Source organism: Mus musculus, chromosome 11 (assembly GCF_000001635.26).
Source record: "Mus musculus strain C57BL/6J chromosome 11, GRCm38.p6 C57BL/6J".
NCBI classification, from domain to species: domain Eukaryota; kingdom Metazoa; phylum Chordata; class Mammalia; order Rodentia; family Muridae; genus Mus; species Mus musculus.
Genome location: NC_000077.6, coordinates 6,256,326 through 6,269,855, shown reverse-complemented (window position 1 = coordinate 6,269,855; position 13,530 = coordinate 6,256,326). Strand labels below are relative to the sequence as shown.

The 13,530-nt window shown below is 50.4% G+C and overlaps 1 protein-coding gene across 3 annotated transcripts; it reads left to right on the top strand.

Moving 5' to 3' along the window:
• Window positions 1-69: 69 nt before the first annotated feature.
• Window positions 70-12,311, top strand: Ddx56 (DEAD box helicase 56). 3 transcript variants are annotated; one of them, XM_017314650.2, is made up of 14 exons: window positions 70-2,196; window positions 2,277-2,438; window positions 2,939-3,045; window positions 3,174-3,344; window positions 3,450-3,540; window positions 4,100-4,344; window positions 5,061-5,180; window positions 5,619-5,732; window positions 5,823-5,917; window positions 7,120-7,193; window positions 7,310-7,399; window positions 8,135-8,240; window positions 10,236-10,309; window positions 10,598-10,892. In XM_017314650.2, the coding sequence occupies exons 1-14, from the start codon at window positions 2,137-2,139 to the stop codon at window positions 10,673-10,675; spliced, it is 1,587 nt and encodes a 528-aa protein (XP_017170139.1). In that variant the 5' UTR covers window positions 70-2,136; the 3' UTR covers window positions 10,676-10,892. The 3 variants fall into 3 exon arrangements, with proteins under 3 accessions (XP_017170139.1, XP_011242033.1, NP_080814.1); XM_011243731.3 differs by having other exon boundaries at window positions 2,107-2,196; window positions 2,889-3,045; NM_026538.3 differs by having other exon boundaries at window positions 2,127-2,196; window positions 2,885-3,045; window positions 10,598-12,311.
• Window positions 12,312-13,530: the final 1,219 nt, after the last annotated feature.

Here is a 13,530-nt window from a genome sequence, read left to right as displayed (position 1 = left end):
GAAATAAAGTGTCCTTTGGATGACTTAGATGTGTAGATCAACATGAGGTTTTGTTTTTTTTTTTTTGAGATAGGGTTTCTCTGTGTAGCCCAGGAACTCACTCTGTAGACCAGGCTGGCCTCGAACTCAGAAATCCGCCTGCCTCTGCCTCCCAAGTGCTGGGATTAAAGGTGTGTGCCACGACTGCCCGGCAACATGAGGCAACTTTTCTGCTCTGATGTCTCAAGAATTGTAGCCAGCAAAGTAGACTGGACCTGAGAGAGCGAGAGGCTAGAAAAGGCCAGGCCAGGCATCGATGGGTTTGTCCACAATAAACACATTGGAGCACCAAGCTCTGAACAAGCAAGTTTCTTTCCTGTTGATTCCTTTCCACCACACCCCCTATCCCCACCTTGGAAACAAACAGATTTCTGGCAGCATTCAGTTATGGCCAGATTCAGTCGTGTATGTGAGGGATATGGTAGGTAGGAAAATGACTGCCTCAAAGGTATTTCCATCCTAACTCCTGAAACTTGTGAATGCCATTCAGCATGGCCAAGATTGCTGACCAGATAACTTTAAAGTAGGGAGTTAGTCTAGATCAGTCATTCTCAACTTGTAGGCCATGACCCCTTTAGGGGTCAAATAACCCATTCACAGGGTCCACCTAAGACCAGCAGAAAAGACACATTTACATCATGATTCATAAGAGTAGCAAAATTACAGTTGTGAAATAGTAAAAATGATGTTCTGGATGGGGGTCACTTCAACGTGAGGAACTGTATTAAAGGGTAGCAGCATTGGGAAGGTTGAGAAGCACTGATCTAGATCATCAGTTTGAGCTCACTGCAGTCACAGGTGCCAGAGTCCAGCGTTTTGCAGTTAGGCTTCTAGCCCCACCTTAAGTCTCCCCCTTTTCCTCTCCTTTGCTGCTGATTGAGACTCTAAGGCATCATGCACGCTAGGGAAGTGCTCTACATTGATCCTGTTGCCCACTTAATGACCCCTTTTATTGGTCTTTTCCTTCAGCTCAGCCCCTCCTGTTATCAGGAGGGCTTTCCCTTTCTTAATAGGTGGTCACTATAAGACCCTGTTGGTAAATGTTTTTAGTCCCCACCAATCTCTTTTCTGTTATTGCCCTAACAATAGTTACAGCGCCCAGAAGAAATGGGCCTAAGGTCAACTGACACTTTTTTGGCTTTAGGTGTTTTAAGAGGTCCCAAGGAAGGGTGGTAGTGCATGCCTTTAATTCCAGCACTAGGGAGGCTGAGTCAAACCAGTCTGGTCTACCTACCAAGTTCCAGGCCAGCCACTACATAATGAGGCCATGTCTCAAAAAAACCAATCAATCAATCTTCCCCAGGCAGTGATGGCACATGCCTTTAATCTCAGCATTTGGGAGGCAGAGGCAGGCGGATTTCTGAGTTTGAAGCCAGCCTGGTCTACAGAGTGAGTTCCAGGACAGCCAGGGCCACACAGAGAAACCCTGTCTTGAAAAAAACAAACAAACAAACAAAAAAAAAAAAACAAAAAAAAAACAAAAACAGAAGAAAAAGTCCTAAGGACATTCCCTGGTAAGGAATTCTCAAAGAATGGGCCTTATTAACATGTGTAACAAAGTCTGATTTTCGTTTTCTGGGAAAGATGGTCCCAGGAAGGGTTCGAGTCAACTTGGCTCTTCTTCTAAGAGCTGTTAAGGATTGCACCGCGTGTTGGCAGTATTTGTGAAAATCTTCATAGTAGCTGAAGGCCTGATTTAACATTTATCTTAGGTTAGCAACTTGTGCCGCGATTTCTGCCCAGTGAGATTTGCCTCTGGTTACCCACAGAACCCTAATTCCTTTGCGCATGTGCCTAAGTGGCGGCTGCCTCCCTTTAGCCAAAACGCGGTCGATCCCAACCATAACCTAGCAAAGCCCTGCCCACGTCACTCTGTGGGTCAGGGAAGGCTGAGGCGCCAGAGAAGAGGCATCCACAATTCGGAGGGCGTTCAAGGGACAGCATTGCGGAACGCTCCTGCGCAGAGCCAGCACAAATTGGTAGCAACGTCGGACACCCAGGAGAAAGTACTTCCAGGAAGTGACGTACCTTCCAGAGCTGATTAGTTGTTGGTTTGTCCCGCCCTACGCGTGCGCACTGACAGCGTGGAGTCACGCCATGGAGGACCAAGAAGCGCTGGGTTTTGAACACATGGGCCTGGATCCCCGGCTCCTGCAGGTATGGGGTAGGCTGTGGAGCTGCTACCCGGTGTGCCGCTGTACTCCACGCCGCTTGAGCTGCGTCCTCTTCCTTCTTAGGCTGTCACCGATTTGGGCTGGTCGCGACCTACGTTGATCCAGGAAAAGGCCATTCCTCTGGCGCTGGAGGGGAAGGACCTCCTGGCCCGCGCCCGCACAGGCTCCGGGAAGACCGCAGCTTATGCTATTCCGATGCTTCAGTCGCTTCTCCACAAGAAGGCGGTGGGTAGCGAGAGGAGCAGTGAGTATGAGGCAGGACGCTCCAAAAGAATAGGGAATGAAGTGCCCGACTGTGCCAAGGTTCCTCCTATAGGTCCTGTGTCAGTGTTAGGCGGCCCATAGAGAACTTGGTCAATTTGCAGCTTAATCTCTGAGCTGGAGTTCAGGTTACTTGGCTCTCAACCCGGGCCTTGGTGCCACGACCGCCATCCTGTTGTAATTTTGAGTAACCTTTTATCTAGAGGGGGACTCATCAGCTCCGTAGTACGTTAAGTGATTTCAGCAAGTTCTAAATTTGAGTGCCTGGGAAAGCTCTGCCCCCTGTGCTGTGAGGTGGGCAGAATTAAGAGTTTATCAGGACACAGCTAGGTGGTTGTGTTGCAGTACATGGTTCTGACTGTTTGGGCGGACCCAGTACTTTGAACGGTCTTGAATTGGTGTTCTTACAGACAGGTCCTGTAATGGAGCAGGCTGTGAGAGGCCTTGTTCTTGTTCCTACCAAGGAGCTGGCACGGCAGGCCCAGGCCATGATCCAGCAACTGGCTGCCTACTGTGCTCGGGATGTGCGAGTGGCTAACGTCTCAGCTGCAGAAGACTCAGCTTCTCAGAGGTGGGTGAAACCTGCAGGCCTCCAAAGGGAGAACGCTTTGCAAGTGTGTGCCCTTGGTGGTGTGAGTGGCTAGCCTGGGCAGGTCTGCCAGGGCGAGGGTCTGGCTGCTAAATCCTTGCCACCTGCAGAGCTGTGTTGATGGAGAAGCCAGATGTGGTGGTGGGAACCCCATCCCGAGTGTTAAGCCACTTGCAGCAGAACACCTTGAAACTCCGGGACTCCCTAGAGCTGCTGGTGGTAGATGAAGCTGACCTTCTTTTTTCCTTTGGCTTTGAGGATGAACTCAAGAGTCTTCTCTGGTAAGGAAGAAACAGAAGTGGCTCCTAGACCTGCAAGGGTCTGGACTTGGGACTGGAGTGGAATGGGTGGGCTGGAGCCTGATCAAGCCCTGTTCTTTCTTTCAGTCACTTGCCTCGGATTTACCAGGCTTTTCTCATGTCGGCCACTTTCAATGAGGATGTACAAACTCTGAAGGAGCTGGTACTGCATAACCCGGTAAGTGGAGCATCTGGGACTGAGACCCAAGTCTCTGAACTTGTTGATCCTTCTCAGGAAACTTCTGGCGCTTGCGGGGGGACTATTTTTGTTAGGTATGTCTTTCCTAATTCTTAATCACTGAAAGGAAGTCACTTGAAGTCATTATATATTTATAGCTTTCCCTAGTCCAAACTGTGCTTTGCTTGGAAGTCACTTGGGGTCACGTTTCCAAAGGGAGCCAAATTCTAAGACCAGAGTTCCCCTTGTGTACATTTCAGTCTTCTACTTCCAGCCATTGTGCAGGCTTCTATTCTGTATCCTGTCTACTCCCAATGTTTGTCTTTGTGCTGTACACTGATGCTGTATGTATAGTTTGTTTCTAATACCACAATAGTTAGGGTACTTTTGAGTTCTTAGGTTACAGCCCTGAGGTGGGGTGGGGGATGGGGCAGTGGCTCACACACCAAAAACCCTTAAAGACATGTTCTATCCTGCACTAATGTAGTTGCTTTGGTTAGTGAGGCAGTGTCCACAGAACCACTTCTCTTTCCTGATCACAGGTCTGTCCTCTTCCTAGGTTACCCTCAAGTTACAGGAGTCCCAGCTGCCGGGGCCAGACCAGCTCCAGCAATTTCAGGTGGTCTGTGAGACAGAAGAGGACAAGTTCTTGCTGCTGTATGCCCTGCTCAAGCTGTCACTGATTCGGGGCAAAGCCTTGCTCTTTGTCAACACTCTAGAGAGGGGTTACCGGCTCCGTCTTTTCCTGGAACAGTTCAGCATTCCTTCCTGCGTGCTCAACGGAGAACTCCCACTGCGCTCCAGGTCCGCTGTGTCTGTCTTGATAAAGATAAGCTGAGAAGAAACATGGAAGGAGAACCCAGTTGGTTCTTTCCCCTTTTACGAGATGGGTTATGCTGTATTTGTAGTCCAAGTTAGCCTTGAATTTAGAGCAGTCCTCAGATTTCTAAGTGCTGAGATTAAATTTGTGGGCTGCCTCACACAGCTGGTCTTATTTCTTCTCCTCCCGCCTCTTTGCAGTGTGAGGGATTGAGCCCAGAGCCTTGTTCTTGCTAAGTAAGCACTCAACCACTCAGTTATACACCTAGATCCCTTTTCTGTTCTGTAACCACTTGCTAGGAGCTAGCCTCTCAGTATGATGACAACTCTGAAATAATTAGCTGCTGCTCCATTAAGGAAGAAAGGAAGGAAGGAAGGAAGGAAAATTACGAGTGTAGGTGTTTTATTGCCTGTGTGGTTTATGTGTCCTACGTGCGTAGCTGATGCATAGGGAGGCCATAAAGGGTGTTGGATCCCCTGACATTGGATTTACGGAGTATTAGTTGCCATGTGGGTGCTGGGACTAGGACCTGGGTCCTCTGGAGAGCAGCCGAGCGTTTAGTCCTTGAGCCATCTCTCCAGGTCAGTGCTGTAGTTTTCAGCTGAGGAGGCTGAGGTGCGGATCTGAGGATAATAAAGGAGGTAAAGAGAGAGGGAAGGAGGATGGTTAGGGTCAGGCTGGTCATCCCCTTGGATTGCAGGTGCCACATCATCTCACAGTTCAACCAAGGCTTGTATGATTGCGTCATAGCGACAGATGCTGAAATCTTGGGACCCCAAGTCAAAGGCAAACGTCGAGGCCGCGGGTCCAAAGGAAACAAGTGAGTCCACGGTTCTCTTTTTTCATCATTCCTCCGAGAGGACTGTTTTCAGCCTCTGTAAGACTGAGCCAAAGTGCATAGAGTGAGTGAGTTGTCAGACATTCTCGGTGGTTATACCTGGCAGTCCCACGGGCCCTTGCTTAGCTTCCTGGGCAGACATAGAGTAGAGGGTGATGCCCACATGTGCAGCACAGAGTGTCAGGGTCCCAGAGGCGGTTTATGGGTCAGTATGTTCTGCTATTGCCCAGGGCTAAGGTCAGGGCACAGGTTTGCCTGCATGTCAGAACTCCGGTCCACCCTCCAACACCCCAGCTCCTGGAGTGATTCTAATGTTTGGAGGTCTTTCAGCTTTGCTTAGAGGAGAGATGGCTTAGAGATATATGTGAGAACACATTCCCAGAGGGTGAGTATCTGTCTGATACCAGGTTATTTTCTCAGGGCCTCTGATCCAGAGTCAGGTGTGGCTCGGGGCATAGACTTCCACCACGTGTCTGCGGTCCTCAATTTTGACCTTCCTCCCACCGCAGAGGCTTATGTCCATCGAGCTGGCAGGTAGGAGGATGGGGCGTGGGGTGAGCTGGGGCGTGCGGAAGGACAGATCCTGTGGGCTAGTGGTACACGCTTGATCTTCTCCCTCTGCAGGACAGCTCGAGCCAACAACCCAGGCATAGTTCTGACCTTTGTGTTGCCCGCGGAACAGCCTTTCTTGGGAAAGATTGAGGACCTTCTGAGTGGAGGTAAGAGCCCGTGGTATGACTGCGAGTCTAGGAGCCGGGCTTCTCCCAGCTCACCTGGCGAGCAACTCCAGTGTCTAGTATGGTACTGCACATCTTTCATTGCAGAGCACAGGGGTGAGACAGGATGGCTGACTGACAGTTTGAGGCTAGGCTGGGATACATAGTAAGAACTTTTTTTTTTTTTTTCTATTTTTAAATCAAAGAATGGGGCTTGAGAGGTTGATCTGTGGCTGAACACTTGCTGCTCTTTCCTGTTTTTAAGATGTATGTATGTATGTATGTATGTATGTGAGTACACTGAAGCTGTCTTCAGACACACCAGAAGAGGGCACTGGATCCCATTACAGATGGTTGTGAGCCACCATGTGGGTACTGGGAATTGAACTCAGGACCTCTGGAAGAGCAGTCTTAACCTCTGAGCTGTCTCTCCAGCCCCACTTGCTGCTCTTTTAGAGGACCCAGGTTTAGTTCCTAGCACCTGTTTGACAGTTCACAGACATCTGTAACTCTAGCACCCTCTTGGCATCTGCAGGCACCAGGCATGTAGGCAGTATACATATGTGCATACAGGCAAAACACAAAAAAAGTAAAATAAATAAATCTTTTTCTAAATCCAAGACAAATGAGAGGAGGAAGCCTTATATATAGCAGGCTCCCAGCACTGGAGCCTGAGGTGGGAAGAGAGTTCTAGGTCAGCCCAGGCTACATAGCTAGTTGGAGGCCACCCTGGGTTATATAATGAGGCTCTGTGTAAAATGCTGAGAAACCTGGAGTGATAGCAGACTTCTACCACTGTCCATTATCATCTTTCCCCGATGACAGACACTATGTCCTTTCATATAGTGACTAAAGTAATACTCTGCCATGTTCACTGACTGCTTCATAGTCAGGAGTTAATTAAATACTCTGCTCTGTCTGGACTCAGTTGCTTTGAGTGGGTGACGTGTGCCCTGTTGCAGGCAGCAGCCATCATCATGAGGAGTCTTGTGGGTGGTGGGTTGTGAGCCTGAGGCTGATGACAGGCACACCGGGCTGAAGCACACACCCCTAACCTAAGTGTTTTGGGAGCTGCTTTTAGACTCAAAGACAGTGATGCTGAGTCTCATGGTACAGCCTCATTTCAGAGAAGAGGAGCAGGAGGCTACCAGGGGAAGGCCTTACATGGGCCCTGCCCTCAACCTTCACAACTGCCTTCTCCCCAGAGGGCGAGGCCCCCATCCTGCTTCCATACCAGTTCCAGATGGAGGAGATTGAAAGCTTTCGTTATCGCTGCAGGGTAAGCTTGACAAAGGTGGGGAGGAGGGATGTTGTGGAGTGAGCTGTGACCCAGGGATTATACCCCATCGATGAACACGCGGGTCTAAGGCCGTCTCACCCCTGGTCTACCCACAGGATGCCATGCGCTCAGTGACCAAGCAGGCCATTCGAGAGGCGAGACTGAAGGAGATCAAGGAGGAGCTTCTGCACTCAGAGAAGCTCAAGGTGAGGGCTTGGAGCTCAAGGTGAGAGCGGACAGCTGAATGGTTTGCTGGCCTTTGGCAGGGAGAGGTAGGAAACCAGTTGAAAGACAGCTGTCCTGCTGGGAGGGTGGTAGACACACTTCACAGTGTGCACTCGGTTAATTATAAATGAGCATACATAGTGTATGTGTGAACAACATTATTGGGAATACTATTAGAATCATTACAACATTATTTGGAAGCCCTGTAAGGTCCATACTAGGGTTCTTAGAATGTACAAGCCATACCTAGCTGTTACAAAGACATGGAAGAGTGTGGAGAGGCTGTTGGTGTTGATGAAGAACAGTCTGTAAGAAGATAACTAAGCTTAAGTGATTCAGAGTGCCTATGTTTGTGTCTTAGAGAAGTAAACAGACATGTCCTTGTACAGGGTATATCCTTGTACCCATTTTGGAGACTCTAGTCTAGCATCAGTGCGTGAATAAAGGCTCTAGCTGCCCCACATTGTGAAACTCTGGTGTGTGAGAAGGGACCTCCAGAGTAGACAGATTTCCTGGAGGTAGCATTGTCTGGATATGCTACAGCATGCAGTGCCTTGCTTGGCCAGCAGAGGGCAACTGTGCAAGCCATGAGAAGCTTGTCCTGGTTCGTCCTAGGCAGTTGCTGTCAAGGAGGATGAAGAACAAAGTGGTAGGCAAACTTCACTTCACTGTGACGCTTTTTGTGCATTTTAAATCTTGTGCTCTCTGTCCGTTAGACATACTTTGAAGACAACCCCAGAGACCTTCAGCTACTTCGCCATGATCTGCCCTTGCACCCGGCAGTGGTGAAGCCTCATTTGGGCCATGTCCCTGACTATTTGGGTGAGTGTGGCTGAGGGTCAGAAGTCTGGAGGACAGAGCCTCGCTCTTGGCCATCTTCCACCAGCTCCTGTGCTTGGTGCTGGGACAGCTTGTGTGTGAGGGCACTAGAGACCAGGCAGTTCAGAGTACGTGAGCACGAGCAACCATGCTCCATGTACCAGCTCGTGCAGCTGTGTTCCACCCGTCTATCTCATCATAACTGGGTTGCATTGTGGAGATGAGGAAACTGGTTGTGCAGAGTTGGTGGCATATTCCAGGGTTTGGTTGAGTAGGAAAATGAGCCAGTGACTGGCTTCCCGTGTTCTCAGGATGCTGAGCACATTTGAGGGAGAGTCCTGACTCAGGACCTTGTGCTGGGGAATACTCTAGATTGGCAGGCACCAAGCTGAAACCACTGTGGTTTGAGGGTAGGGGCAGATGAGGGGGGCACACGGTGCTGAGGGAGGGAAGGTATCTGTTCAAGCTAGCTGGTCCTTCACAACTCAGGAAGGCTCTGGGCTTTCCCTTTGGATGTGTAGTGTGGGGTATTTTTGGCAGTGAGTATCCCTGCCTTCCATGCTTACAATAAACAAAGAAGAGTTGATAAGACGGTGGCCGGCCAGTTAGCGTAGGCTCTCCATCATTCCTGATCCTACCTGCCTGTAATGGAGTCAGTTTGCTAATGTGATGTTGCTGCTTTGGAAGTGACAGAAGGGCTGGGCAGTTGTGGTACACGCCTTTAATGCTAACACCCAGGAGGCAGAGACGGGCAGATCTTTGTGAGTTTGAGGCCAGCCTGGTCTACAGATGGAGTTCTACAGCCACAAGGGCTATGTAGAAAAACCCTGTCTCAAAAAACCAAAACAAAACAAAACAGGTGACAGGAAGGTATGGGAGAGACATACCAGGGCCGACAAGGTTTGAGTGTGAAAGGGCCCAGGAAAGATGACACCAGACCTAGGGCTGCAGGCAGGCTTCTAAGGGATAGTGAGCTGGAGATGACCCCACCCTTGGTCTGTGTCAGAAATGCTAGGAGGCTCCCTTTGGCCTAAAGCACCTACTAAGAGCAAAGTCACTCACTAAGAGTGAGCCAGGAAGTTTGCAAGATCCGGGAAGGTCTGACATGTTAGATGTGGCCTATCCTGTTGAGGTGCCTGCTCTGAGGCTAGGCCCAAGATCTTGTGAAGTTGGGGTGGAATACAGAGGGAACGGGAGGAGCAGTAATAGGGACTAGAGAATTTGCAGTTCAGGAGCAGCACAAAGAGAACCCACCCTCTGACTTCTCTCTTTTTAAATGCCTCACCCTTGTAGGCGTTTCTTCCCTCCCTCCCTCCCTTTCTCTGTGCCGTGTACACACTCTGCTATGAATATGCCATAGCTTCTCTTGTTATGTGTGCTTTGCATTAAATGTAATCACTACAGACATGATTTAGACAGTGGGAGCCTATGGAACTAACTTTAATCTTCTGTTTGCGCACATATAACAAGTAATTGAGTATTGGATACTCTTCCCTTCAGCCCCCTCCCCCGGCCCCACTTTATGGGTTTTTGTTGTTGCTTTGTTTTTTAAGATTATTTATTATATGTAATACACTGTAGCTGTCTTGAGACACACCAGAAGAGGGCACCAGATCCCATTACAGATGGTTGTGAGCCACCATGTGGTTGCTGGGATTTGAATTCGGGATCTTCAGAAGAGCAGTCATTGCTCTTAACCACTGTGCCACTTTATGTTTTTTTGAGACAGGGTTTCTCTGTTTAGCCCTGGCAGTTCTGGAACTCACTCTATTGACCAGGCTGGCCTTGAACTCAAACCCTCCTGCCTCTGCCTCCTGATTACTGGGATTAAATGTGTGCACCACCACTGCTAGACTGAATTGGAGTCTGTGCTGTAAGTGTACAGAGTAATGCTGAGAAGGGAGTGGCCAGCACTGAAAGCCAGGTCTCACGCTATAGAGAGAACTGTGTAGCTGAAGTAGGGGTGAGGCCATCCCTGAGGCCCAGCATCTCTTCCAGTTCCTGCTGCTCTTCGTGGCCTTGTACATCCTCGAAAGAAACGGAGAAAGGTGCCCTTCTCTAGGAAGGCTAAGGTACGTCTCCCACGATGCCTGGCACAGAAGCAGTGCTCCTTCCCACCATGCCCTGCATCTTCAGCAGCTGAGGGAGGGATGGGACTCCCAGGAATGGGGGTGGGTTTGTGGTATTCGCACAGCTGCCTGAAGGCCCTGTGTCTGCCCACAGTAGCCTCCCTCACGTCTGCAGCAGCTAGCAGTTTCTGGCTTGTGGCACAGGGATTTGGTCAGGTGTCAGCACTGCTCATGTCTGTTGGGACCATCTGACTGATTCATCAAACTAACTTTCGACTTCTGCTCTTGTAGAAGGTGAAGGCCCAGAACCCACTGCGTGACTTTAAGCACAGGGGAAAGAAACCTAAGCCCGCAGCAAAGCCTTCTTGAGGTTGCCTGAGCCTGAGGACACTGAATTGGGCATCCTGGCCTGGATGGAGTGGGCTTTCTGCTCTGTTTGTGGGCACATTCTGGTGCTCAGTGTGTGGACAGACTGTACTTTGAGGAAGCAGCTTTGGACACCCCATCTCCTTGGTACTACTGGGCTGCCATTTTGTCCATTAGCAGAATAAAGATTCCAGCTGCCCCGGGCTGTGACCCTCTGGAATGTGGGAAAAGATTGCTTTCCCAAATCTCCGGAGTTGACAGAAAAGGTGGTGTTGTCTGGCTCTGCTGCTGCCTGCCTCAGTTGGCAAGCCAAGGCCAGGTGTCCTGGTTCTGCCGGTCCAGTGTTGGGCTGTGACTGACCCAGAGCCCTGTCTGTAGTTCCTGCAGTTCTACCACCCCAGATCAGCAGACCGAAGAGCTTGTGTTCTTCTAAGTCAGGGCATTCCTGACCATAAGCCCCTGGATCTCCCCAGCATACGCATGTTCACATTCAGAGGAAAACATCACTAAGCCCTGGGAGCCAAGGCAACTAGCGTCCCTTTTTGGATGAAAGATTGTGACAGTCTGTGTGTTTGTTTCAGAAGCACAAGTGGTAATATACGGAATGCACACCTACAAGACCCCTCCTCCATGTCCCAACCTGAGCACTGGCTGCAGGGGGCTTCAGAGGAGGTGATGCTCTGCATCCTCCCTCAGCATCCTCCTACCTGTCCTGTATACCAGTTACTCTCTGCCTGGCTGCTTGTCACTTGCTTATCAGGCATCGGAAGGCCAGGCTGGGGTAGAAGAGAAGTCAAGCCTGAAGTTCAGCTTTGGTTCTAGTCAGGGGGTGTGGCTGGAGGGACAGGGTGAGGCTTGGGGTTTCTGTGTCTTAACTCCAAGGGTCTCCAGGACGCTGGAGTATGTAGCCTGGGAAGACGGGGATTGTCAGTGGTAGATGTATTCCAGAGCCTCGAAGCCCACAGTGTCATGCTATCCTGTGCTCAGTTGTAGTGAGAAAAAGATGAAGAGTAGCCCTGGGGGCCAGGAAGATGGTTTGTAGATAAGTGTTTGCTGTGCAAGTAGTGAGGGCCTGGGTGTGCTTCCTCAGCACCCATGGAAAGACAGAGTGGCAGTCTGCATCTCCAACACCGTTGTGTGCCTTTAGGCAGGGAGGGAGTGCAAAAGGGCTTGCTGGCTAGGCAGTGTAGACAAAACAGGATGCTCTAGGTTCAGGGAAAGACTGGATCCTAAAAACTAAGATGGAGAGCAACAGAGAAGACCCACTGTGACCTCTGCATGCAGAACAGCATGCATCAGCATATGCAAAAACAGCAATTCCTGGCCTTTGCCGCCCTGCTTTGCTGACAGCCCTGGACAGTTCGGTGGACTGAGGTGGATGTTGGTCCATGCCTGCTGTTCCTGTGGTACTGTCTGATTCTGTCACTTTCCTTACCATGGTGAGGACATGTGCCCCAAACCACCTAGTTGTTAGGGTAGTTCAGTGGGGCTCAGCAGGTAAAGGTGTTTGCCTGTAAGGTGTGTGAACCAAGGCCAGTTCTTAGGACCCTCATGGTGGGAGGAAAGAAGAGATTCTCACAAGTTCTCTGACCACATATTTGCAATGGCTTTTGTGCTCCCATACCCCATAAATAAATTCAAAAGCAATCCAGTAAAGATGGGGTCACACAGCAGGTGGGGCGAGGTCAGGTTTGGAGCCTGGCCTGGTCAGCAGTACAGGGCTAGCTGTGTGGGTTGTTACTGCAGTAGCTGGCGACTGTTCTGGGACCTGCCGTTACTCAGGCCTACACTTTGGGATGAGATAACTTAGGCTGTGGAGAAAATGTTCCCTGTTTTCTGAGTCTAAGTAGGGAGAGTATGCAGAGCTTACTACCCTTAAGCTTGCTATTGATTCTTCGTAAGTTTCTCATCATGTACCCCAGTCCCACCCATCTCCTTGTCACCCCGACCCTTGCAGCCTCGTCGTCCCCCCCCCCCCAAAAAAAAAGAAACAAAGCATAGAAAACATTGAGGGAGCTGTAATGTCACAGTGCGTCCCACGGTTTACCCCTGTCCACACGTCTGCAATGGTCTGGTCTGGTTTAAGGCCTCTACCTTCTGTGACACTTTACTGAGTCCTTCCAGTTAGCCTGTGTGTCATGGAGATCCTGCAGCTCTGGGTCAGCAGGGCTGGCCATTTTATGAGCCCTGGCAGTTCACAAATGATGTAGATTTTTGAGGTGGGCCCGGGATCTGCATGGTCCTGAGCTGGCTCTCCCTTATCCACACCATCAGGGTGAGCTCTCTGGCTCTGCTCCAGCTAGGCTGCCCAGTGCCATCATCAGTAGGAGGCAGGGTCAGCTCTCCTGCTCTCGTGACCTTCGAGCCAGCTCCACTGTGCTGCCCAGTCAAGACTTAGCCCTTCCTTTCTAAGGTGCAACCTGTGAGGGGTTAGGCCAACTCTACCACTCTGGGGCTGGTTCACGCCCCAACCCCCACATGCCTTCCCCTTCAGGGCCAGCTCCACTGTGCTGCCCAGGCAAGACCCTGAGCCTGCTCTCCTGAGTGTTGCAGCTGGCAAGGGGCAGGGCCATCTGTCACAGGGGGCTGGCGGTGGAGAGTGGTTACCATTGCTGCGAGGAGGCATCATAACCAAAGCAACTTACTGAGGAAAGGGTTTCTTTTGTTCATAGTTCCTTATAAAGTTCATCATCAAAAGCAGTGAGGACAGGAACCCGAGTGCAGGAGCTGATGCAGAGGCTGTGGAGGCTGCTGCTTACTAGCTTGTCCCTATGCATTGCTCAAACTGCTTTCTTAGAGCACCCAGGACCACTGGCCAGGGCCTCACCCACAGTAGGCTGGGCCCTCCCATATCTATC